Source organism: Limanda limanda, chromosome 3, assembly GCF_963576545.1.
Source record: "Limanda limanda chromosome 3, fLimLim1.1, whole genome shotgun sequence".
NCBI lineage: Eukaryota > Metazoa > Chordata > Actinopteri > Pleuronectiformes > Pleuronectidae > Limanda > Limanda limanda.
In genome coordinates, this window is record NC_083638.1 from 22,375,547 (window position 1) to 22,400,379 (window position 24,833).

Here is a 24,833-nt window from a genome sequence, read left to right on the forward strand (position 1 = left end):
GCGGACTGGCCGTGGCACCGGGCTCGACCTCCTCAAGCGGACCACACACTGACCGCAGCCGGGCCCGGGATCGAACCTGCTATGCCCGTGTTCACTGGACACCATGGGTAACGACCGATCTGCATGTCTGTCACAGCTGTAGCTAGCCGATCGCCCTTGCTGTTCATTTGCTAGTGTTGCCGTGTTGCTAGTACGCGTCTCCTCCACAATAAAGGGCTAACGGGCTTGATAACGTTAGCCAGCTCGCTAACGTCACCTCGTTGATTGCGTTAGTTCTCAGTGTGTTTATCAGTATGCTTGGTGATGTGTGTCTAGGGCCACTTGTCGCACGTAAATAGCATGACACGACGGGATTGTGTGTTTGTTTTGTTTGTTGCTATGCCGTATTTTCTCTCCACCTCGCGGAGGAACACGTTTCCAGCCCTGTCGAGGTTGTGCTGCGGTCCGTTTACTCGTGGCAGTCAGTGATGACGAGTGCATGTGATGTTATGACATTGGCCGTCCAGTGGTGTGTAGCGCCCTCTGGTGTTCACACCGCGCTGCTGAAGAGACACTGATGCTGAGGGTTGGGTTTAAAGGTATAAACTCTGTTAACTATACAGATACTTATGGAAGCCCATTTCCGCCACTGTGATAAAAAAAAAAAAAAATTGGTATCTCATTATTATGAGATACTATCTCATAATTATGACTTAGCATCTCATTATTATGAGATACTATCTCATAATTATGACTTAGCATCTCATTATTATGAGATAGTATCTCATTATTATGACTTAGTATCTCATAATTATGACTTAGTATCTCATTATTATGAGATAGTATCTCATAATTATGACTTAGCATCTCATTATTATGAGATAGTATCTCATAATTATGACTTAGCATCTCATTATTATGACTTAGTATCTCATTATTATGATAATATCTCATAATTATGACTTAGCATCTCATTATTATGACTTAGTATCTCATTATTATGAGATAGTATCTCATAATTATGACTTAACATCTCATTATTATGAGATAGCATCTCATTATTATGACTTAGCATCTCATAATTATGACTTAGCATCTCATTATTATGAGATACTATCTCATAATTATGACTTAGCATCTCATTATTATAAGATAGTAACTCATAATTATGACTTAGCATCTCATTATTATAAGATAGTAACTCATAATTATGACTTAGCATCTCATAATTATGACTTAACATCTCATTATTATGAGATAGTATCTCAAAATTATGACTTAGCTTCTCATTATTATGAGATAGTATCTCATTATTATGACATAATATCTCATAATTATGACTTAGCATCTCATTATTATGAGATACTGACTGCAGGGTCTGTCATGCAAGTCAAATGTTGTATTTCTGTTACAGTGGCGGGCGTAGTTATCTTTAACTCAAACCTTAACTTTACTTCACTGAGTTCCCAGCCTCTCTACCACTGCTCACCTGCTCTGCTGCAACCCGCCCACAGTCAGACACTAAGTCATAATTATGAGATAGTATCTCATTATTATGAGATAGTATCTCATAATTATGAGATGCTAAGTCATAATTATGAGATGCTAAGTCATTATTATGAGATGCTATCTCATAATAATGAGATACTAAGTCATTATTATGAGATACGGATTGTGGGCGGGCGCCACAGAGCAGGGAACCCGAGGCTGAGCGGATGCGGGGACAGCAGCCTTACTCGCGGAAGTGGGCGACTGTGCATCGATACAGAGACATAACAGGATCGATCCATGTTTTCTGCTCCGTTCATTGTCTTAGCGATGTGCTGCCGCTGAATAATTATAACAAGCGCTGCTCCAGGATCAGAACAGACGCTCTTTAAAAGTCCGGTTGTCTTGTGTGTGTCGGACTCTGCTTCCGCCTCACTTCCCTCTGACCCGCGCTCACTTCACACTTTAACAATAAACACCAGCACCGATCACAAGTTATTAGGACACGTACAGGACTGATGTTTACTTTGTGTTTGTTTGAGTTCATGAAACACGTGTTGTGTGGAGCTGGGGACTACGTGCACACGGTGTTTAAACATGTGTTTCGTAACGTGAGATGTAACGTGACGCGCACAGTACAGGACCGTCAGCGTTAAAGTGACGGAGCGATCCGAAGTCTTGATCGGTCATCATCGAATAATTACTAAAAAATACATGTGATTATCAGTTTTAGTGAAGAGGAATAGAGACAAGCATACACACACACACACACACACACACACACACACACACACACACACACACACACACACGCAGACTCGCATGACAGACCCTGCAGTCAGTATCTCATAATAATGAGATGCTAAGTCATAATTATGAGATATTATGTCATAATAATGAGATACTATCTCATAATAATGAGAAGCTAAGTCATAATTTTGAGATACTATCTCATAATAATGAGATGTTAAGTCATAATTATAAGATACTATCTCATAATAATGAGATACTAAGTCATAATAATGAGATGCTAAGTCATAATTATGAGATACTATCTCATAATAATGAGATGCTAAGTCATAATTATGAGATACTATCTCATAATAATGAGATACTAAGTCATAATAATGAGATGCTAAGTCATAATTATGAGATACTATCTCATAATAATGAGATGCTAAGTCATAATTATGAGATACTATCTCATAATAATGAGATACTAAGTCATAATAATGAGATGCTAAGTCATAATTATGAGATACTAAGTCATAATAATGAGATACTATCTCATAATAATGAGATGCTAAGTCATAATTATGAGATAGTATCTCATAATAATGAGATACTAAGTCATAATAATGAGATGCTAAGTCATAATTATGAGATACTAAGTCATAATAATGAGATACTATCTCATAATAATGAGATGCTAAGTCATAATTATGAGATAGTATCTCATAATAATGAGATGCTAAGTCATAATTATGAGATAGTATCTCATAATAATGAGATACCAATTTTTTTTTTTTTCATCACAGTGGCGGAAATGGGCTTCCATAGATACTGGACTGCATCAGGTTTGGTTTTATGTGTAATTAACTTTTAGAATCTCCATTGATATAAGATTGAGAATAAAGTTGGAGTGAAGTCTGATGGAAGTAACATACCATTCCATTTAACTGTGACGAATGATACGTCACAATAACAGAAATGAAAAGTGATATAACAAAAATCTTATTTGCTGTCATTGAATATAAAAATGGGCTTTTAAAAGGTATCTAATTTACTCCTTTCTGCCGAGGATTAGATACAGTGACTGTTGTGGGATGTGAGGATTTCGACTTTAAAGTTCGACTTGTCATATGAAAGTTAGCACAGGGTCAACAGAACAGAAGCCAAATATATTACAAAACTAAAAAACTCTATACATTTAAAGTAGCAGTGTGATATTCGTTGCAAATGAAGTGACACTTTTAACTGTATGGAGTGTGTGTGACTAGTTATTGCACGTGTGTATCAGTTGTTTCACATTTTTCTAAGTAAAGCGGATGTGCAGAGGGTTGTTAGTCATGAGTTGACTGCAAGGCTAGAAACGTGATGGTAGAAGCTGTTCTTTAATTCATTCATGTGCTTTGGGCCTGTCATAAAATGATCATAAACCTGTCAGAGACTAGTTCTGTGTTAAATGGTAGAAAAATAAACAGGGTTTCTAGAAACTTTATAGGAGATCTGTTCTTGTCACTTAAATGTTTGTGTAGAGTCTAATGTGGCCTTTCTTATTGGAAATACTTTGTGTCGCCTCAAGACTTTTTCTGAATTGTGCATTGCTCTTTCACGACTCATTCTTTTAAGACTGCTGTGCATGAATCATCATTAATGGTTTCCAGTGCTTGTTCAAGCCCACACCCATCAGGTCACCTTTTCATATTTCTGACTGGCCCGCCCATCGGCTTTTCATCTGGGTGAACAATCAGCATTCCTGCTCATTCAATCAGTGGCCTGTATCACACATGCATACAATACAATGTTACCCTGGTTACGTTACCGTGTAAAATTCAAAGCTTGAGAGCGTCGACTTAAATACAAAGGGTCTGTTCACAAGTCACAAAGTAATAAGTGGTAAGCAGCAATGCTGATGAGTTTGGTTTAATGCGACCTCTTTTCCTCTGATATCTACTTCAGTTTAATGTCTTGCTCTTCTGGAGAGCTGTTCTTCAGCCTTCACCAGGGAATATCTAACAGCCTGATCAGAGGATTTAGAGCTGCTTTTAGTTCTGGGGAGAAGTGACTCAGAAGCTCAGCCCGGTAGCTCCATATGCCATATCACGCAGAGCCCCAAAGGTCAACAGGAAACTTTTAATATAATTTCTAATCCAGACAGGTTGATAGATGCTGAACATCAGGGAGATATGTGTTTGGACTGAACACTTTGTGCAACATAAGTCATCTACAAAGGCACTTTAATGACGTGTATTCTGAAGCTACGGCAGGATACAACTTCCAGTTGTGTTTTATGTGTGTTTAATGACAACCAACACAAACTTAAATGTATCACTCACCAATCAAAAGTGCTAAATCATTAACTAGTGGGAAAAACATGCTCATTGATTTCCTACATCTACTATTACTGCTGCTACTACAAATATAAAAAATGATAATTTCTAGAGAAAATATCATTTATGGGTTTTATTATATTATTAACTAAGGAAATATGTTTTATTCCTCAAAAAGTGTTATGATTAATAGCCCCAACTGTTTGCTGTCTTCGGCAGAGATGTTTGATGTGATTACAATATTTAAAATATTCAATTACATTTGTGTATGTATGTAGTATATTAATTTAAATTACAAAATAAGAGTATCGAAATATATATTGTATGTTATTATATATATATATATATATATATATATATATATATATATATATATATATATATATATATATATATATATTATAAGATAAAACAAAACATTAGAAGAGGGAAATTAAAGTACATAATAGAATAAGAAGTAAATTAAATTAAAATAAATAAAAATAGGCATGAAAGTATTGATAATATGGAGATTTGTACACAATATAGAGGTTTTACTCAAAAATACTCGAATATAAAAAAGGTACAATGTTATTTATATAGTTGCATATAGCTTCACTCCATCATAGCCTTATCTCCCACACGCCGTGAACGCCGCAGCACGGTGTCTTTAACATTACCCATAATCCTGTTCGGCGGGTTTACGCTGGAGATCAGCTGGGCTCGTCGCTGCAGTGAGCGCGCGGCTGCTGGCGGCGGAGGATCGGCTCGGCTCGGCTCGGACATCGTGTGAACACCCCCCCCCCCCCCCCCCCCCCCGCCTCCCGCCCCTGCTCGACCGGAGACGGGGTGTGATTCCCGGCTGCGAGAATGTGACGCCTCGGTGTCTCCGGTGTTTGTTTTTTAACTCACGACAACGAGTGGACCCTCGTTTTTTTTCTGTGGATCTTTGGTTGGTCGGTCGTCCCCTCGCTGCGGAGACACCGGGACGGATCCGGACGGGCAGGAGGACATCAGCGGTCCTGTAATATGTCCCGGAGGAAACAGACCAACCCCTTCAGAGTTGACTGTAGGTATCCCGGGTTCCGGCTCGGGGACGCGGGCACTTTGCACCCAGCGTCCCCGGCTCTGGTGCGTTCAAACCTCCTCACATAGCATCACTCTCTCACGGTGTGGCTCCTGGCTGCAGCGGAGATCTGGAGACTCTGCAGGTCTCTCCAGCTTGGAAGGGAAACACAGGAACTCACTTTTAATTGGCTGAGTCAATATCATTATTAATATCTTTTATATGATTCATTTTTCCACCTCTTGAGAATTTAAATGGACAAATTAACACATGAACGGAAATAAGAGGAAGGATGGAACTGCAACTCAAATTAAACCTGAGTCAGTGTGAAATGAGCATCAATACAACTATTTTAAAAGCAGTTTTTGCTGCTTAAACAAACTCAGAAATGCTTGTTGGTGTCCGTAGTGTTTTCAAATATGGTTTTTCCAACACAATCTCTCATTTCAAATTGATTATCTGTGTAAACTCTCGAGTGCCACGCTGGGACCAGAGTTTATAATACCTTTATACCTTCATTTGTATGTAACAGACTTATTCACATGCGGCTTCCTCCAGTTATTCTGTGGCAGTCCCTGTTTCTGATCCCCGGGTTTTGTTTAAGGTTTCATCTCTGCAGAATATCTCAGTGAGAACATGTCACAGGTTTTAAAAAAGACGTGGGTTTGATTCACACCATAACTCAGCTTGATATTAAACTGTGATCAGAGAGGACAAGCGTCTCCACTTTGTCCCTGTGTGGTTCTGCTGAGCTCATTACTGTAGCAGCCATTCACAATTTGTGCCATTGCTTTTTTTATTTTTACATGATTGTTTCTCTAAAAATCAAGGTTTCTGTTATTTCTCCCTCTCTTCCTCTGTACAGTGACATACCTTCAGTGTTTGTTGCTGCGCTCACACCAGTCATGTATGTTTACACCGGTTCTGGGCTGGACGTGTTGTAATCAGGCCGGTCACAGTGATAACTCAGGCAGTTTTAATCTAATTTGGATTAAATTTGGCAAATTGATCGCAGGCAGGGTCAGGACCTGTGCCATCGATTTTTTTTTCTTTTTTTTTTTTTTTTACCAAATCCATCAAAGGTCAAGGTCACAACATGTGATCAAAGTTGAAACGGTGGTTAATGCAGTTACAATTTCAATTTATTTGTCAAACGGTAAAATCCATCTGTGCTTAAACATTTTAACAACGTAGCACAAACTGAATATTTCAGACTGCATGCAGCGCGGGTTCCACATTCTTCAGAATTCATTTCTGGTTTCGAACTAAAGGAATTCGCCAATTCAAAAATTTGTCCATTGACAGCAAATGAAGTTGAAATCATTTTTGAAATCTCCAAGCGAAGACACCAACCATTATCCAGCTTCTTTGGTTGAATGAGATTGGTAATCTGGATATGGTAGTAACAGTCAGGTGTATTGTGATTGGTGGTATGTATCTGCTTGTCTGTCACAGCCATGACGTGGGCAGTTATAATCCAATTTGTGATTCAATTTGTGAAGTTGGTTGTGATCAGGGTCAGGACCTGCACTATTGATTTTTGTTTTCTCAAATCAGTTAAAGGTCGAGGTCTCAACATGGGATCAGGAGCTTTATCCTAATGCATGGCTAGAAATGCTCAGAAAGCTCAGTTACATTCATGTACAAGTGAAATTGTCTTTACAGTGATAACGTGGGAAACTATGAAAAAGACACAGTGCGTGGGAAGCGTGTCCCTGAGTGCGTTTGTGATTTTGTAAGTTTCGGTCAGATAGAGCAAACTGTTTTGAATATGTCACCTGAGCCTTTTGGAAATTAAACATCACTTCCCGGACATTTATTGTCCCGGTGATTCATCTGTTATCTGATCAGCAGAATCATCAATAACCAAGATGAGCCTTACTTGAGGTTGCAGACTCACTGAAGTACCCTGATTCCTCAAGAGGAGGAGCATACATTTGATTGAAACAGCCCTGATGTAGATATATTGTTGGTGCCCCCCCCCCCCCCAGCCCTCTCTGCCCCCTGAATCCCCTTGTTGGTGGACAGCGCGCTGACCTCGACACGTCTCAGACCTCCGGAGGGGATTTCCCTCTGTAATCTACTGGAGTTGTGTATGCTGCCGCCCTCCTTTCTAAACATAGTGTGTGTTAAACTGCAGCTGAAATACATGTTGCACTCGTGGCTGCAGTAATCCCTGCGACCGGCTAATGAGCTCATCTTCTGCTCTCTGACCCGTCTCCACGAGTCTGGAGCGGGAGCTGAACACCCACAAGACGGGATCATGTAGTGTAATGCGTTATCGCACCTCACGCTGCGATAAACGGCATCACAACGTTTGGACTGACAAGCGCCCCCCCCCCCCCCACTGTGTCACCAGAGTGAGTTCACACGCTGAGTTTTTGTACATTGATACTTTCGTCTGCTTCAGCTCGATTGTTTTACTTTGTCTTTTCATTTGAGGTATGAATTGCCTCAGAGCTGCCCCCCCCCCCCCCCCCCCCCCCCCCCGGAGAGGGTCAAACCAGACAGACAGACAGACTGACAGACCAGACAGGCAGGGAGACAGTCTGACAGGCAGGCAGGCTGACTGACACAAAAGCACACACACACACACACACAGACACACATAGAGCATTCCAGACAATAATACAACAGTGCTGTCTGTCTTTGCCATTTGTTTTCCTCCTTGACTTTGATTTACAGCCACAGCAGGAAACACAGCATCATATAGAAGCTGATGAGGACGTGGAGGTGGTTCCTCCATCAGGTCGACAAATACATAGATATCAGTTTGTTTAACAGTTTTCCAAGTTTATATTCTGAAAAACTGTATTTGAACTAAAAAAAAAAGAGGATTTCTTCTGCGTGCTCACACTCGTCTCGGTCTTGTTGCCAAATAAGTTTGTACATGTGTTAAGGTCATGGTGTCAAACTCTCATCTTCCTTTCTATGATGTCAGCTGAGCTGTGTCATAGTGAGAATTGATCACTTCTGGCCCCCCACTCTGGTTGTGCTCAAGACGGGGGGGCAGCACTTCCTGCAGACTTGGACTTGTGTGTGTTTTGGACGGGACTGTGGCTCAATAGGCGACGCAAAGGGGGCTTTGAATTCATCAGGACCCCCATCGCTTGGTGTTTGAGTAGAGTTTTGGCATTCTATCTTTTGTCTGTTTTGTTTTGCGCGCTCCCCGACCCCCCCTCCACCCTCCCCACCCTTCTCTTCCTCCTCCTCCTCCTCCTCCTCCCCTCTCCCTCTTCAATGTGTCTGTTGGCTGATGAGTTTGTCTCTTTGTCTGGATTCAGTCAGACACTGCGTCACCTCCTGCCTACAGACACACAGACTCAGAGATAACATCACAGTGGCACAGACCGGGGGGGGGGGGGGTTTGTTCTGGGAGAGACAGATGTACAGACAGAGCTCTAGCAGCGGGGGGATGGGTATCTCTCAACACATCAATCTTTGGCTACGTGCCGTCCATGCAGCCGGCTTGTTGTAGTATAGTTTTAATAGTTCTGACCCACCGTGCCAACGCTAATGGGATGCAATGGGATGCGTCTATGGGAAAAGTGCTAAACTGGGTTCACACACCAACTTCTCACCAGCAGCCCCGGAGCAGATTGACAAACTTCAATATTGTACCTCACACACACACAGAAAGAGCCAGAGAAATACCTCAGGACTGTCATGGGGGCTGTGATTACTTCTGTGGGACTCAGGTAACTGAAGTCAGGATCTCTCTCCTCTCTCTGATCTGTGTGGTACCAGAGCTCACCAGGGAAGAACCACGGACTTGGATATGGATCAGGATATGGTTAATTTAAGCTTTCTGAGGTGGGAGGTTCTCGGCGTGCGGATGCCGGAGGAGCTTCCACTGCAACCGTCTCCGCTGAGAGGCAGTTCAATACTTGTTTTCAGGGTCAAGTGTAATAATAACAAAGGTGAAGGTATTTTATCTCCATCCCGCAACAGAGAGTGGCGTCCCAAAGAGTTAAATGAGCCACATATGGGCTGCCATGGCATGGAAGTAGTCAGAGCTCGGTACAAGCAGGGAGGACAGAGGGCGAGCCAGGCTGTTCATTGTGTGGGTGGTACTGAGAGAGAGAGAGAGAGAGAGAGAGAAACACACTGAGTAGCAAGGCAGTTAGCTGGAGGAAAACAGTGCAGGCTGCTCCCCCCCCCCCCCCCATGGGACTGCAGCATGGCTGTCGAACAGCGCTAGCATGTATCTGCGAGTGTATATGCGTGTGAAAAAATGGGGGTTGGGATGCAAATGAGGTGTGTGCACGTATGTCAGGGAGCTGGGCTCGCTGGGTGCGCTCTCATTATGCTGCAGTGTCGGAGAGTTCACACCAAAGCAGCAGAATCGATGGAGATGTTTTCGTGGTGCACTTATTGGTTGAAGCCCAAAAAGTCTTGAGAAAATGTGGAGTTGTATAAATAGAAGGGGAAATAATTCAGAGGTTTTTGTCGCTATTATCGTGGTTTGTGAATAACCAGATGGGAAAAAATGTTCCGAGAACTTCTTAAAAATGTTTAAGAGGGTTATGAACAACACAAGATATAGGTGAATGCACTTGTGTTCATATCAGCTTGTGGTTTGCTCTGACAGTAGATGCTGTTTCTATGGAGATAAAGCACTCGCGCTGGAAGAAATGCACGCGTTGGCTTCTCGTCATTTATTATTTATAATTTTTCCTTAATATAGCGATATGAGATTATTAGTTCCATCAATTGAAGAGCAGGTTATGTATGAAATCAGTTCTTCTACAAGAGGCGGTGCCCCCTGTGGTGCACAGTCATAGCAGCGTCTGTCTGAAGAAACACTTGTGTTTTGTCTTTGCTTCACTGTGTCCAGGAAATTGTGTTTCCATACACAGAGGCAGTCTCCTGTGTTGTGCAACTTCATCGAGTGGTGTTGCTTTTCATTCATAGTTATTAATAACAGTTTCAATCTGTCAATCCAGTTCTTGGAATTGTATTCCTTCATTGTCCTTTACCAACAATCAATACTAAGCCTTTTCTCAAACAATGATGCCAAAGTGTTGCTCCGTCAAACTACTTTATCTTCTTCAGATTCATTTGAATTAGGTTGTTTAAAGATAAGAATCCTCTGTTACTAAATGTATATGTCATTTTCTATCTATAATCATAGTAGATATCCCTGTTTACTGTATGGGGATAGAACACATTTTGTATTTAATGATTTAAGGACTTTTTCATGGATAAAACAGATGCTAATGACTTGTTTTGCTAATCCAGCAAACTACACATCACACTGATGCAAAAATGATATTAACACTTCAAACGATGTACTTAACACATCCAAATTATTAATTGGCACATATGCATAATATAAGCGGGACTGCAAACTATCTGTTGATGGTATTTGGTAAATGCACCATTTCTATAAACATATAATGGCAACAGTTATACTATGCATGGTGCTCTTCTAGTCTAACCGACCACTAAAAGCGTTTTACAGTTCAAGTCATTCACCCGTTCACACACACACACTCATTCAGCGCCTCCACACACAGCTCTTCTTCTATCACAGAGCATTCAGACACTGTGGCCCAAGGACACTTTGCATGTGTACTTGAGGAGCCGTGGAGCGACCCACTGCCTTTCTGACCCGCTCCACTTCCTCATCCAGAGTCTTTATTGTATCACACACTTACCAATATATGCGGGCTGAGATTTTTCTATATATTGTCATGTAGGTTGAGTATTCACAGACCTCAGACCCTAGTCACTCGTCCTACCTGGGGTTACCTGACTGGCATCACTTTTCTTCCCCCGTCAGAATAGTCCACTTACCCTATCTGTTGTCTTTCTTTCTCCAGGGCCATTCCACACTTCAGGCATCACAGGAATACAGCACACTATTAACATGGACGGCAGGGACGAATACCCCGAAGACAGTGAATGCTGCAGCAACAACTCCCGGGAGGTCCAAGGGCAGGATAGCATCACAGGTACAGGATGGAGGGACGGGACTGGGACCGGACTCTGTAGGAACATCCTCGGGCTGAGGGGTGTTAGTGAGAGTAAGCCCTGCTCTGTGTTCTGTTGTCCGTCTGTATTGATAGGGATGTGTTTGCCTCCATAGAAGACAGCGATAGTGACCTCGACAACCTCGGGGAAGACTCGTCCTCCAACACCTCCGCTGACGACCACATGTCCACCAACAGAACACCGTGCCGCCTCCAAGGAGCGGGGGTCAAAGAGGTGAGCGGGCTGGTGTCCACGTCACACAACAGAAATCAGGCCGGACTTATAATGACACATACAGTAATCTTGGTGTTTTTATTTTCATATGTATTATCTATAAATTGGCCTTTTTGGCCTCGAAAGCGAAAGAGAGGAAGCGGGGGGGAGAGAAGGGGAATGCCATTCAGAAAAAGGCCCCAAGTCGAAGTGGGAACTTGAGGCTTATTCATGCTCTATGTTAGATAAGAGCCTTCTGTCCGTACTCTGTTTAAATTCTGTCCATATATGTGCACGTCCTCTAAAAGCCTGTGGACATGGATGGAAAAGACGAAACTTCGATGATGACGGAATTTTTTTTTTTAATTTTTTTATAAATCTGTTTATTGAAACACATCACATCATGTTACATGACCTTTACAAATAGATGCATGTTTTTTTTTTTTTTTTGCCAAATAAACAAACATACAAACAAACAAACCAACAAGTAGAAAACATACAAAACATTATCCCATCCCCCACCCCAGTTGGTCTTCCCTTTTCAAACAGAATATCTCATCAGCCACCTTACATTTGTACATTCACATTGATGTAAGAGCACAGCTGGACAAAAAAAACCATAATGTGTTGTTCACCCCTACACCGTAGGAGTTGTAGCTACATTATCGAAATATGAGATAAGAGGTTGCCATATAGTATAGAATTTCTCAGTTGACACTCGGAGTGAAAATTTGACTTTTTTCTAATTTAAGGAATGACATCAGGTCAGTCTGCCAAGATTGTTCTGCTGGGGGTTTATGACGGTACTTTTTGAGGGGAGACTTTGTGAGTTTGTAAGAAACTCCAGACATCTACTGTATATGCTGGTTCTTCAGCCGGGCACAAGAGGAGGTAGCAATACCAGAGTCGACAGAAAAGAAAAAGAAGCTTAAGCATGAGGAGGAAGACGATGACTGAAAATAACAATAAGTCCATGTTTGTGTATTTATTCTGTTAGTTTTTATGCCGTTTTAGTTTTGTGTCATACATTTATATCATTTTCAATCGATTTGCTTCTTAACAGCAGGAAGAATATATAATATAATTTGGTCAACTTTTTATAACTGAGTCAAACGTGAAATTAATCCCAGTGTCCAGTCATAAAGTGAGAAAAATGTAAATCCTTGGATGAGCCGTTTATGCCTCTTCTTTAGGACGTACATTATCACATCCTCCCCCCCGTCGATGTGTATGTTGTTGTCAGGAAGTCTTGGATTGGCGCAGTGGAAGTATGTGGGCAGATCGTTTGAAACCGACTCGTTTAGTATGTTAAGGTCATATAAATGAACCTTTACTGCTCGAGGCTTATGTGCCTGAACCATTTCTTATTGTGCTCCTTTGTGCCAGTGTATCCCACTGCAGTATTTGCTGCAGCTTTAACAGGTTTAATCTTAGTTACGGATCCATTAACCTCGGGTTTCTTATCCAATGTGTTGCACATGTGAGAAGAGTAGCAGATAATTTGTTGAACTGTGAGGTCAACTCCAACAGAAGCTATTGTTATCGGTCATGTGACATTTCCTTCTCATCTTCTAAATTAAAACCTTACTATACAAACTGGATTTCACCTACAGTGAACAGACCCACAAATCTTCAACACCTATTCAAATGGGCTTTTGACCATTTTGTAAACTAAAATTTACCACCAGAAAATAAAAGATCCAAGCACTCAAATGTCCTTGATAGAGACTTGAATAGAACAACCCCCTGGCTGCAGTGAATATGTTTTCTGCTCAGACCTCGTGCGTGAGTCACAGATGTGACAGCAAAGCGCATCATCATGACACTCGTAGTGAGTCACTGGGGCTTGTGAAGATGAAGCTCATTCATACACTCAACACAACGCCATGCAAGACTTGCAGACATGCTTCAGCTGGAAAGAAGTGAGGTGAATAGTGACAGACGGCCGCCTTAAATCACACCATGCAAACGCTTATCTCCCACAAATGAGGGATAAACGATTCAATAATAGATCAACCTTTACTTTTCATATATTCCTGTGAAACACTATAAACATGGATATGATAACATTGCTTTGGAGTGAAAGTGATGTTGCAGAAATGTTGCGAACACATTATTGGATTTTCTCCTGGAGTGTGTTTTTAAAGGTGCTTGGTTTTCTACAGGAGAGTGAGGACGGGACCGAGCACATCAGCACCTTTGTGTGTCCTCTCTGCCCGCTGGACTTCAGCAGCCCTGAGAAACTCATCTCCCATGTCTACCAGGTGAGGAGAACCTCGTCTCATCTGTCCTGATCTAGTACAGAACTGCAGTGGGTTTCTAAGAAGGCAGCAGTCGCTTATCGCGTTTAAAAAGCCCCTTAAGTGGCTGTCGGCATCAGTACTTCAGTGAAGAGCCGGTTTAGGCGTTGACTTGTAGGATCTAATCTAGTGCTCCTTGTATCATGTTTAACTGTATAGCAGCCTTGCAATTTGCAGTGTAAGGGCTTAATTAGAAAACAATGAATTACTTTCATCACAGTAAACCAGAGTGAGATGGTTTACGAGTTAATAAAATGTATTAAAACATATTACAATAAGTGCTACATATTTTTTAAGGTTATATATGTAAAGTTTTACAATTTCTCTTTTTTAAAATGCTGCAGTTGCAAATTGATCTCTTCTTCCAAGCTCTTTTTCTTTCTGTCTCCAGTCATCTTCACTTTTTAACTAGGTTTCTTCACTAAATGCACTTTCAGAACTTTTCTATTTTGCAATTTCAGGCAGTTGTGGTCCTTACACTTAAAGTTGCTAAAAGATGAGCGTGCATTATTGTTGATTAATTACAACAGGGTCTCACTAATCCAGGTGAACTATGTGGACACCTTAACTGTTACCGTGTTAATTTATGAAAAAATAATGAAGACCGGTTCTTGGCACTCATTTGAATGTTATTTGAAATATGGGAAATGTCCTGTCATTTGATTTTTATACACAAAAACAGGGTCAACATTTCTCGTATACATATAGAATGGCATTATTATTCCATTTGGCAGTAAAGATGTTATGTTTATCAGATTCTCTTTTGATGAAAACCTAATTTGCCTAAGACTCTTACTCCTCAATATTTTACAGCCATATTTCCATTGTTATCTTCTCCATCATGGTTGGTTATGCAAACAAGCTGAAAAGTATTTGATTAAACATCAGTATATATAGAATGATTTTGCATTCCCATTGGTGTCTGTTTTACGTTTTGAGAACTGACTGTTCAAAAAGTTTTTTGTTGTGTACTTTAAACATTTTTTTCCTTTTTTCCCTCTCTTGTTTTGTCTCTAACAGCACACGGCCATGATGAGCAACACCAAGAGCTACGTGTGCCCGGTGTGTGGGCGAGCCCTGAGTTCGCCTGGCTCACTCGGACGGCATCTTCTCATCCATTCCGAGGACCGCCTCTCCAACTGTGCTGTCTGCGGCGCACACTTCACAGACATCAACAACTTTAACAGGTTCGGCTCTCTCTTTTCCTTATGCCCCGGAAGTTTCTGTGTTTTCTGCAAATAATCGCATGTTCTCAATAATTAACCAGTTCAGTTAAAAACGTTAAGTCAGCTGCTTCCATTATTTTCAGGTAAATAATAAATCAATGTGAATAATTTAAAATACGCCATCTCTGTGCTTTTACGGATCATATTTTCACTTGTAACTTTATTTAGCATTATCTAAGTGTTCAGTAACCTACAACAGATCATTTTATCAGCATATAAAAATGCAGCAGATATTCAAATTGATTTTGGCAGGAATGCTGACAATATTTCTTCAATAACACACACTGAACTACAATGGAGGAATTGATGTGTGATATCAGGCCGTATGCAGAACATGACTGATGAATATATTAGAACTGGAATGACTGGTTTAATGGAAATAAGCGTGCATGTTGCCTAGCAACTACCATTACCTACTACCCAACTACTATGTCAAATTCAAACAGCACAGACAAGGTCTGGACACACAGCACAGTAGCAGAGGGAGAGACGTGTGAGAAGATGAGAAAAGAGAACATTCATGAGCTTTCATTGTTCGGAGATATGTTTTTTACGAGCGCAGATCTACAGAAACTACATGTGAGTTTAATGTGGAACAGCTATTTGAGTTTGTCATGGTTATGGCTGTAATAAACTATGAATAACGTAACTTTTACAGCATGTTGTTAGGGTTGTAATCTGTCAGCTCTCAGGCCATCACCAGTGAACTAAACTCTTCGTCACGAGACTCAGTGTGTGATTTACCTCTGAAACAATTATTTCAGGACGTGAGTCAGTTGAAATGAGTCATTGTTTCCCATGAGAATAAAACTGTTTGACGTCATGTCAATCATAGATAAGACCTTAACCAGCTAACTAAGAATGTGACTAACAAGAATGCAAGGCAGGCAACTAAATGTTTAAGTTTTTCAAACGACACTTCATATACAATGATTGTAGCACCGGTTACAGTTGTGTAAATACTTTTTATAATTCATAGATTTTATTATAAGCAATATGATTTCTAAGATAAAGAATGTAGGAGGTGACTGTTCCCAAATCTACTGGTGTCTTGAGACTTAAAAAGGAATTTAAGACTTAACCCATAATAATATTGACTTTTTAGCAGTTCAATTTAGTTCAGTTTAAAAAATAACCTTGAGTCGGGGATCTAATGCTTCTAAGAACGACTCCAGGCTGCTCTTTTTCTTTTACAAAGCTGATTAATGCTGTATCCTATCACAGGGAGAAGCTTAAAGACGTCCTCGAAACCAACCGGATGGATGTCAGTGGTGGAAGGGACTGCTCCATGTCCCCGTCCCTCTCCAGCAGCCCCATGGACAGCCCCGGCTCCGGCTCTCGCTCCTGCCACGGACCAGGCCCCAGCCCCAGTTCATGTCAGGGTCCGAACCCCAACTTATGTCAAGCCCATAGCACCTGCCAGGGACAAGGCCACATCTCCAGCCAGTGCCAAGGCCCCAGGTCCTGTCACGGCCTGGGTTCTGGGTCGTGCTCGGGCTCGGACCAAGGATCCGCCTTTCCCTCGCTGCCCGACAGTCTCCTCTCCGAAGGGCCGTCACTGGCATCTATCCCCGATGCGCTTAACTCCTCTTCCTCAGGCCTTCCTCCCATCCCCGACATAATGAGCCCCATGCCGGTGTATCCTGCAGGCGTGCTGCTGGTGTGCAACAGCTGCGTCGCCTATCAGCAGTTGCTGGAGGCCCAGTCGCCGATGCGGAAATGGGCTCTGCGGAGGAAGAACGAGCCCGTGGAGGCTCGCATGCACCGTCTGGAGCGCGAGCGCACGGCGAAGAAGAACAAGCGGGCGTGCGAGACGGACGAGGAGAAGGAGATGAGGAGGCTGCGGGACCGCGAGGCCAAGCGCATGCAGCGGATGCAGGAGAGCGAGGAGCAGAGGTCGCGCCGGCTGCAGAGGGACAGGGAGGCCATGCGTTTGAAGAGGGCCAACGAGACGCCGGACAAGAGGCAGACCAGGCTGATCCGTGAGCGGGAGGCCAAGAGGATCAAGCGACGGCTGGAGAAGATCGACCCGGCTCTGAGGACCCAGATAGAGCACGATCCCGCCGCCATGGCCGCGCTCACAGCCGACATGAGTCTCTTTCAGTTCCCCTGCCCCATGCCGGTCCCTTCCATCGACAACGGCCTGTTCATGAAACTACCCTGATCCCACCAGGCCTCTGGGGGGGGGAGGGGTTTATGACAAACTGGCTCCTGAACAGCATCATTAACCTCTGCACTCCACCCACATGCTGTCGTGGTCACAGCAAAAACCATTCCTCGCTGGTTGACTCCCAGCGTCTTCTGTGTCGAACAGATTCACAAACTATGTTGAATACAGTAAAAAAAAAACTACATCAGTTTCTAATTTATTACAGTGGAGAAAACCTTGCAAACAGGGTTGAGAATGTTTCATATCGGATGGATGATGACATAAAAGCATGTTGTAAAGAGATTTATCTTTTTTCTGTGGACTCTCAGATTTAACACAGTTCATTCTAGTAGGAGCAGTTGTACTTACTTCCTTTGAGGGAAAAATTTTAAAAAAGTCTTTTGCACATGGACCTTCAGTAAAGGGCCCGGGGGCTCTGTAGCCCCGGCCCCCTCCTCTCTGGTCCACTCCGCCAGCCCAGTGACTCGGGTTTACCGGTAGCTACACCTCTCTCTTCAAGCTGCCACCGAGGGTCCCTGGGAAGTTCACATTCAGTCAAAACTACTACCTCAGCCGGCGCCGTGGTGGCGCCCTTTGTCCTGTGGCTTACCGCGCTCCCACTCCAAGCTTCCAAAGCTCTACATGTACTGTTCACTACGACAGAGGACGGGTTGTTTTACCCCAGTTTGTGTTTGCATGGATCACTCAGGCACTTTAATAGGACACAAACATTCACAGGGACGAGCAACTGATGTACAGAAACACACCAGTGCTACACAAACTTCTTAGGGTTGATGATAATGTTTAACAGACACACTCTGAATGTTTTGTCCTATTGAACTCGCCCAGTGTCGAGCAACATTCCCCCTCATCTCCCGAGTTGTACATTTACTTCTTTACATTCTCTTTGCCAATATTTGTTTTTTTTCTTTACGCTGTTAAACTTTTCGCCAGTGTCATAAATAATTTTGACTTTCTGTTACAGAGGATTTCTCTGGCATTCAGAAACCGCTGCTGTTCTTGTACTGTACAATACATTAGTTACCTCTTGTGTATTTCGGGCTCATCACTCACATTAAGGAGTATTGTGCTTAAATGTTCTGTTAAAGTGGAACAGCACCGGAACACGTTACTTGAACTCTGCCCATAAAGATGCATTTGTTTTCCTGATGAGGGATAAATGACGATATGAAAGTGGGTTATTACTCTGTCGAGGAAGATACACAGATGATGCAACCGCTGCATTCACGTGCTGCGGTACCTTCAAAATGTCTGAACAGAACCACTTTCATTATATTTCCTCTGTCTGCAGAAACACATCAGTTGAATCACGATAGGTGGGAATTATTTTAACCTCACGTTCCAATTTTAATTTTTTATTTAGCCATCTGCTACCGAGCACTGAGGCTAAATCCAAGTCCGTTCTGGGAGAGAGATTTTATTCGTCGGTATTCATTAACCTCATTCCAGCACATATTTATGCAATATGATGTGAATATATTTTTCTTGTGGAAATATTTGGGTTGCTTTGTTTGCGTCAAGTGGTATAAAATTCTTTTCATGAATGTGTTGAATTAGAGGCTATGTTTGGATGATCCCGTGTTTTAATATCCTGCCTGTAAAGTTACCTCCAGCTTGTCTTGACTTCACCTCAGCAGATGCAAACGTTCATAGCTTCGGATATGAATGTTTGTGAAACACTCTTCTATAATTATCAGAGACGGGGGACGAGTGCTGGTCCTGTTTGAGTCACTCCTAGACCAGAGTCCCTCGACCTGGCGGCTTGTTACTGAAAAAGTATCGAATGACGAAGAAATGAAATTGGGATTTTTTTCTTCCGTCTCATCCTCAGAGACTCTTCTAGGAGTGCATCAAACCTCTATGCAACAGATGTGTTATTTATCCAAGGGAAATTAAGTCACTTTTCCCTGAAACTATGCAGAATGCGACTTTGATTTAAACACACTTCAATGTTAAAGAGTTTAGCTTCTCAGGCAATTTAACTCAGTGAGAGGGTTCAGAGCCTCGACGCAACACCCTGGTCCACGAGAATCATTTCAAGGTCGATCATACGATGTGACGGAGACGGGTTCTGGAGACAGTCGCCCTCCGGAGATGGGTTTCCTCTCTGCGGTTCAGCACATGAAAGCAACAGGGTCTCACTGCCATCCTGCTCATGACACTCTGCACCGAGGGGAGATCAGTGTTCTCGACGGGTGTCTCTTCTCTCAGACTGAATTCTGGGTATTCTGCGAGGTTGCTCTTGGAAACTGCTGTGATCCCTTTTGTCCCACAGCAGCAGAATAACGGGACAGGAAACGTCAGCGTTCGAAATATTCACACTAAGGGAAAGTACAAGGAACCCGGGAGTGACGTTGGTCTTTTTACAAGCAGTCTGCTCCGTCTGGATTAAATAAGCACTGCATGTCGTGAAACTGCACTTGTCCTAGAATGGTTCGATATGAGCTTGTGTTCTTCTGTTAGTTTATGCCTGCCTGTTTTTTACAGTTAAGTCAAAAGAACAATGTTGTTGATGACGTTGGCCTTTCTATAGTAATTCTATCAGGATTTTCTCTCGATGTCCATGTTTACAGAACAAATCTCGCTGAACAAGGCCAAATGAATGAGCTAAACTGCAAATGAGAACATTCACGCTCGCTGTGATATCAATGCATTCTGACTGGATGGGCCTCTGGGGGCGCCATCCTCTGTTACTGGATTAACAGATGTACAGACCACGATGAAACATGGTGAAGAATGTGGAAATAAACATCATCTTTACTACAATGACAGTGTCCAGTGTAGTTTTCCTCCTCTGTACCCTTTGTTTTACACAAACCACTGTTTTATTGGCTCACTGTCACACAAACAATTCAAACACTAGCTGGTCTTCTCTCAAAACTGCAAGTGTGGGTGGAGTTTCCATTTAGTCTTTCAGTTCTTAGTAATTGTTTAAAATCAAAACAGAATCAGGCAAATAACAGCCATGTTATTGTTATGTGTAAGCAACTAAATCTAAAAGTGAATTTAAATCAGTATTGAATTCCTTCAGAATTAAAATTCAATGCCACAAAATGTATACCATTTTATTCGATGAGAATTTATTTTAAAATCAATATGAAGAATTAAGTCTTGGCTCTATTTTATTAAACATTCAGTAGTAACTATTATACAGCAATTATAGGTTTCTATAAGTTGGCAATTGTGCTTAATTAACTTGAATATATAAACCTAATTTGTTTGTTAAAGATTAAGGTATTTTTTAAGTTGGTGCAACACTTTTCTTTTCAGAGCGAATAGATTCAGTATTTGGTTTCATGATCAGTAACTTATAAAAAGTAAATTAATTAGCTCCTCTTTAATCAGCCCCAGCATCAAAACAAATCTTTCACTTTGCATCTGAGCTTGTTCACAAATAAACTAATGCAGTTATTGCTACTTTCATTTGAGTAAAACATCAATACTTCCTCCACCTCTAAAACAAATAAGAACATACATTTGACTAAAGAAACACAGCACACCATTTGGATAATAGTTTATATTTATATTTGTATATATATATATTATATTGTGTTTACTTAACAAACATGATATATGCAATGTCTCCAAGTTAGCTGTAACAATAAAAATACAATATCTTTGTGTCCTTACATAGAATTAAAACAGCAAAAACAAAAGAACCAAAAACCGCCCTAAGTAGTTCACAGAGAGGTACAAATATACAGTACAAATCTATTTTATTCAAAAAGGGTACAAATAAAAATGCAACAAAATAGAGATATTAATGCTTTGTTAAAGTCAGGTAGGTGTAGGGTATTCTAAGGGAGCACTTTGGGTCGACAACTCTAAGGCTTCTGATAAAGATCAATACATATTGGTACGGCCATACGATATTAAAACTCACTATACAAAGTTCATACAACCTGGATTATACTTGAGGATTGAATGTTACACATACATCATTGCATATATTTTGCAGATTTAGGCATTTAAAAAAAAAAAGAGGATGCTGTTTTTTTTGTTTGTTTCATTTTTCAATAGTTACACATCACATAAAAAGCAGTGTCACTTTGTGCCAAAAAAAGTACAATGTCCAATCTGAAAATACAGACTTCTTTAAAACTTTAAACCGTTCGATTCTCCTGATTTGAAATTCGACATCAGATACAACATAACCGTCCTAAATTCACCTTTCCAGTTCCAATACTGGGTCAAACGTCACGAAAACATTAGAAAACCATCACATTACCAACAAGTGAACGCTACATATTGGATTTATGCAGCCGGCCTGTCTCTGAATTAAAACCCAACCCTCTGCTGTCCAGTGACTGTCGCACAAAACACATGACACCAAACACAATCCATTAATTCCAGGGATAAAATTAAAATTAAAAAAAATACAGAGCTTGTGCAACAATTAAAAACAACTAATGTGCATATGTGTGTGTGTGTGTGTAATTAATGGACTGCCCTCTGTTGCTGACGCTCTCGGCATCGCATCTTGAAAAAAGTGCAAAGGAGAGCTTCCATTGACTTCACTTGCACACACTGAAAACTAGAAACTAAATGTTTAAAGTATCTAGAGTGTATGAAAAAAAAAAAAACATAGCAGAAAACAGACCAGAAAATTAAAAAAAAGGGAACCCAAACACATGAACAAAAAGTTGCAGACTTCATGGTTGAACCATCCGGGGACCAAAGAAGATTCACTGTCGCCCTCCGAGACATCTGAATAAGAGTTTCCGCTGAGAAACATGAAAAGTGTGGAGCCTGAAAGGGGAACACCGAGTCTACCAGAAGCATTATTCCATTACTCAATTTCACACATTGTACACAGCAGAATTTAAGGCATTATTGACAAGCATCATCAAAACTATACAAAAAGAAAACACGTCTATCTACAGAAACACACAACCGGTGATTTCTCCATGATTTTGTGTGCTTTTCATTTGGAAAATCTTCAATTTGTCAACGTTTTTCAGTTTTAAAAACACTGTGAAGGAGGGCGTTTAGTGCAATTACAGACAGCGACAAACTACCAGAGATGTAAAGAAGATTCCCTGGACATCTTTGTAGAAGTCGAGCACACGCTGCTCGAAGCAGAGGGCTCATGGCTGCACACCATGGTTTTGCGGTGAGAATTATCAGGAGGTAAAGTCACAGGAGGCACTGCTTTGCACCGTTTGAATCCCATTAAATGCATCTTGACCTAGTAATACGATGTTGAAGTGGCTTGGCAGTTGTACCAACATAACGCTGAATACACACAAACATCTGAGGGACACTCGTCTCGAGTGATTTGGCTCCGACTGTGTGGCATCATAAGAAGACAATGAAGACTGCGTGCGTCAGTGTGAGAAACTGAGGAAGATGGGGACTACTGAATAGAGAAAAAAAGCTAAACACTGGTTTATATTCCTATTTAAGAAAAGTAATTTAAAGTAAAAATCCTATAACCAGACATTAGCGGGAAATGACTGCATGTGGCAACCTGCCCTACAGCTTCAAAGAGCTGTACTTAAGACAATGACGGGTACAACACTGAGGTTACTGCATAGAACAAGCCAAGACTACATGAAATGATATCAGGTTTATGCATATTGCTTAAAGCATGACAAAATAAGAAAGTCTACAGGCTGAGCTTCTGATTGTAAGATGTTTAAAACTGTTTTAAAAATATTTTAAAGTTCAAATGTTTCACTTAGATTTGACCAAAACAATTGTTGGTCTATAAGTACATTGAAAGAATTATTTGTCATTGTAAACGTTCCTCTTCTTCACATTGGCCTTGTAGGGATCTATTCCAAATGGGATTCCAGTTTAAGTGATGGGGTCAAGCACAAAAACCTTGAAGTCTGAATTCTGTGAGTAAACCCATCGATAGTTGTTCTGTAGCTGATAAAAAATATAAGCAGCAGTACTTCAAGAAGTCACGTGTGTGAATCATCTGAAGGTAGTAGCTACATTGTTTTTTTTATCGTCAGCAGGATCACACAAACACTACTAATCAGATTTCCACAAAACTTGATGGAAGGGTGGGACTTGGGCCAAGAAGCAACCAATGACATGTTGGCAGTGCACCATACAAAGGGGCATATCAGGAATGTTTTCTCCTCTTTTTTACTTTGTAAAATAGGGCTTTTTATTTATTGTGCATTATCACCATTTGATGAAAACTAAATCATTAGTTTTTCATCTTAGGAGTGATTTCTACAAGTGTGTGAAATTTGTTGCAGTTAGATTTAATCTACTGGGGCTTTTGTTGGCTTGGCCGGCGATGTGCACTAAACTAATTGCCACTCCAGTTTGAATGTAAAATTCTGTTTTCCTTGCTGAGCTGCAGCACAGGAGCAGTAAATTAAAGAGTGAATTTTCGTATACTGATAACTTTGTAAGATTGATTCGTCTGCGACTGCTTTGGTCTCATATTAACTTGAAGTGCTTTGCTGAACAAAAACGTGAAAGCTGGTTTATTCCCATATCGCTTATTACTGGAATAACATCAGGAAGGAATCTTTACGCAGCCACTGAGCACAGGAGGAATGTTTACAGCGAGCAGTAAGTCTTTATGGCCATGTGAGAACTGCTTGAAAACAGAACTGGAAAAATGTGGAGCCATCTTTTAAAGCTGCTCGTAGTAACAGCACCAGAGGAGGAGAGTCTACCGGGGCCGGTTCAGGTTACCCCGTCTGATACGTCACCTCATGGCGCCTCCATCTGCTGATGGAGGGTCATGGTGTTTCTACTCCAGGGAACCACGGCGAGAGAAACAGATGTACACAACAGTGTCTGAGGCTGATGAACGATCCAGTACAACAACATTAGTCACACAGAACTTCCCAGGGGGAAAGACGTAGGTTCTAAGATCGATGACAGAAAACAAGAGAAGTGTGCGATTTCTATTTTGCGATGGGAATGTCCGCGTGAGGAATGCTATCTGATCATAAACCTCTGAATGATTTTATGTGTGGTCTAATTGCACTTATTTTCTGTTTCACCCTTTTTAGATCTTTCGAGTGACAAGGACACATCAGGAGGAAACTGCAGCATTCATCTTGGCTAATTTGTAAACAGAGAAAATGCACATCAGTTGTCTTTCTTTCTCTTGAGCGCGCACACACACACACACACACACGCCACAAAACAATATTACTTCAAACATATTCCCTTCATTAAAAAAACAAAACACCTACTGTGCTGTGATTCCTATTAACAAGGTCAGTGTGAAATCAATGAGTGACATTTTCTATGTGCAACACGAGACAATCGTAAGATACACTGGATAAGATATCCTGGTACAAAAAGGATGTTAAATGCTCAAAACAAAGAGACAGAAGAGAAGGTGGGAAAACAAAAGATCATTGGTGAGATGGAAAATCAGAGACGAGCAGGTTTATCTACAAA

General features: G+C 41.3%; 1 protein-coding gene across 3 annotated transcripts; it reads left to right on the top strand.

The window, feature by feature from the left end:
• Window positions 1–3: 3 nt before the first annotated feature.
• On the top strand, window positions 4–20,216 carry znf821 (zinc finger protein 821). Of its 3 annotated transcripts, none has more exons than XM_061068822.1 (6): window positions 4–107; window positions 11,391–11,522; window positions 11,657–11,775; window positions 13,920–14,018; window positions 15,075–15,241; window positions 16,505–20,216. In XM_061068822.1, exons 1-6 carry the CDS (start codon window positions 104–106, stop codon window positions 17,442–17,444), a joined length of 1,461 nt encoding a protein of 486 aa, XP_060924805.1. In that variant the 5' UTR covers window positions 4–103; the 3' UTR covers window positions 17,445–20,216. The 3 variants fall into 3 exon arrangements, with proteins under 3 accessions (XP_060924805.1, XP_060924803.1, XP_060924804.1); XM_061068820.1 differs by lacking the exon at window positions 4–107 and adding an exon at window positions 5,507–5,568; XM_061068821.1 differs by lacking the exon at window positions 4–107 and adding an exon at window positions 5,507–5,568 and having other exon boundaries at window positions 11,660–11,775.
• Window positions 20,217–24,833: the final 4,617 nt, after the last annotated feature.

Excerpts from the sequence above, each read along its gene's own strand:
- znf821 (XM_061068820.1), top strand. The coding sequence starts at position 5,529 with ATGTCCCGGAGGAAACAGACCAACCCCTTCAGAGTTGACT. Across the intron at positions 11,523-11,656 it reads AGGGCAGGATAGCATCACAG|AAGACAGCGATAGTGACCTC; the intron begins GTACAGGATGGA and ends TTGCCTCCATAG. Across the intron at positions 14,019-15,074 it reads TCATCTCCCATGTCTACCAG|CACACGGCCATGATGAGCAA; the intron begins GTGAGGAGAACC and ends TGTCTCTAACAG.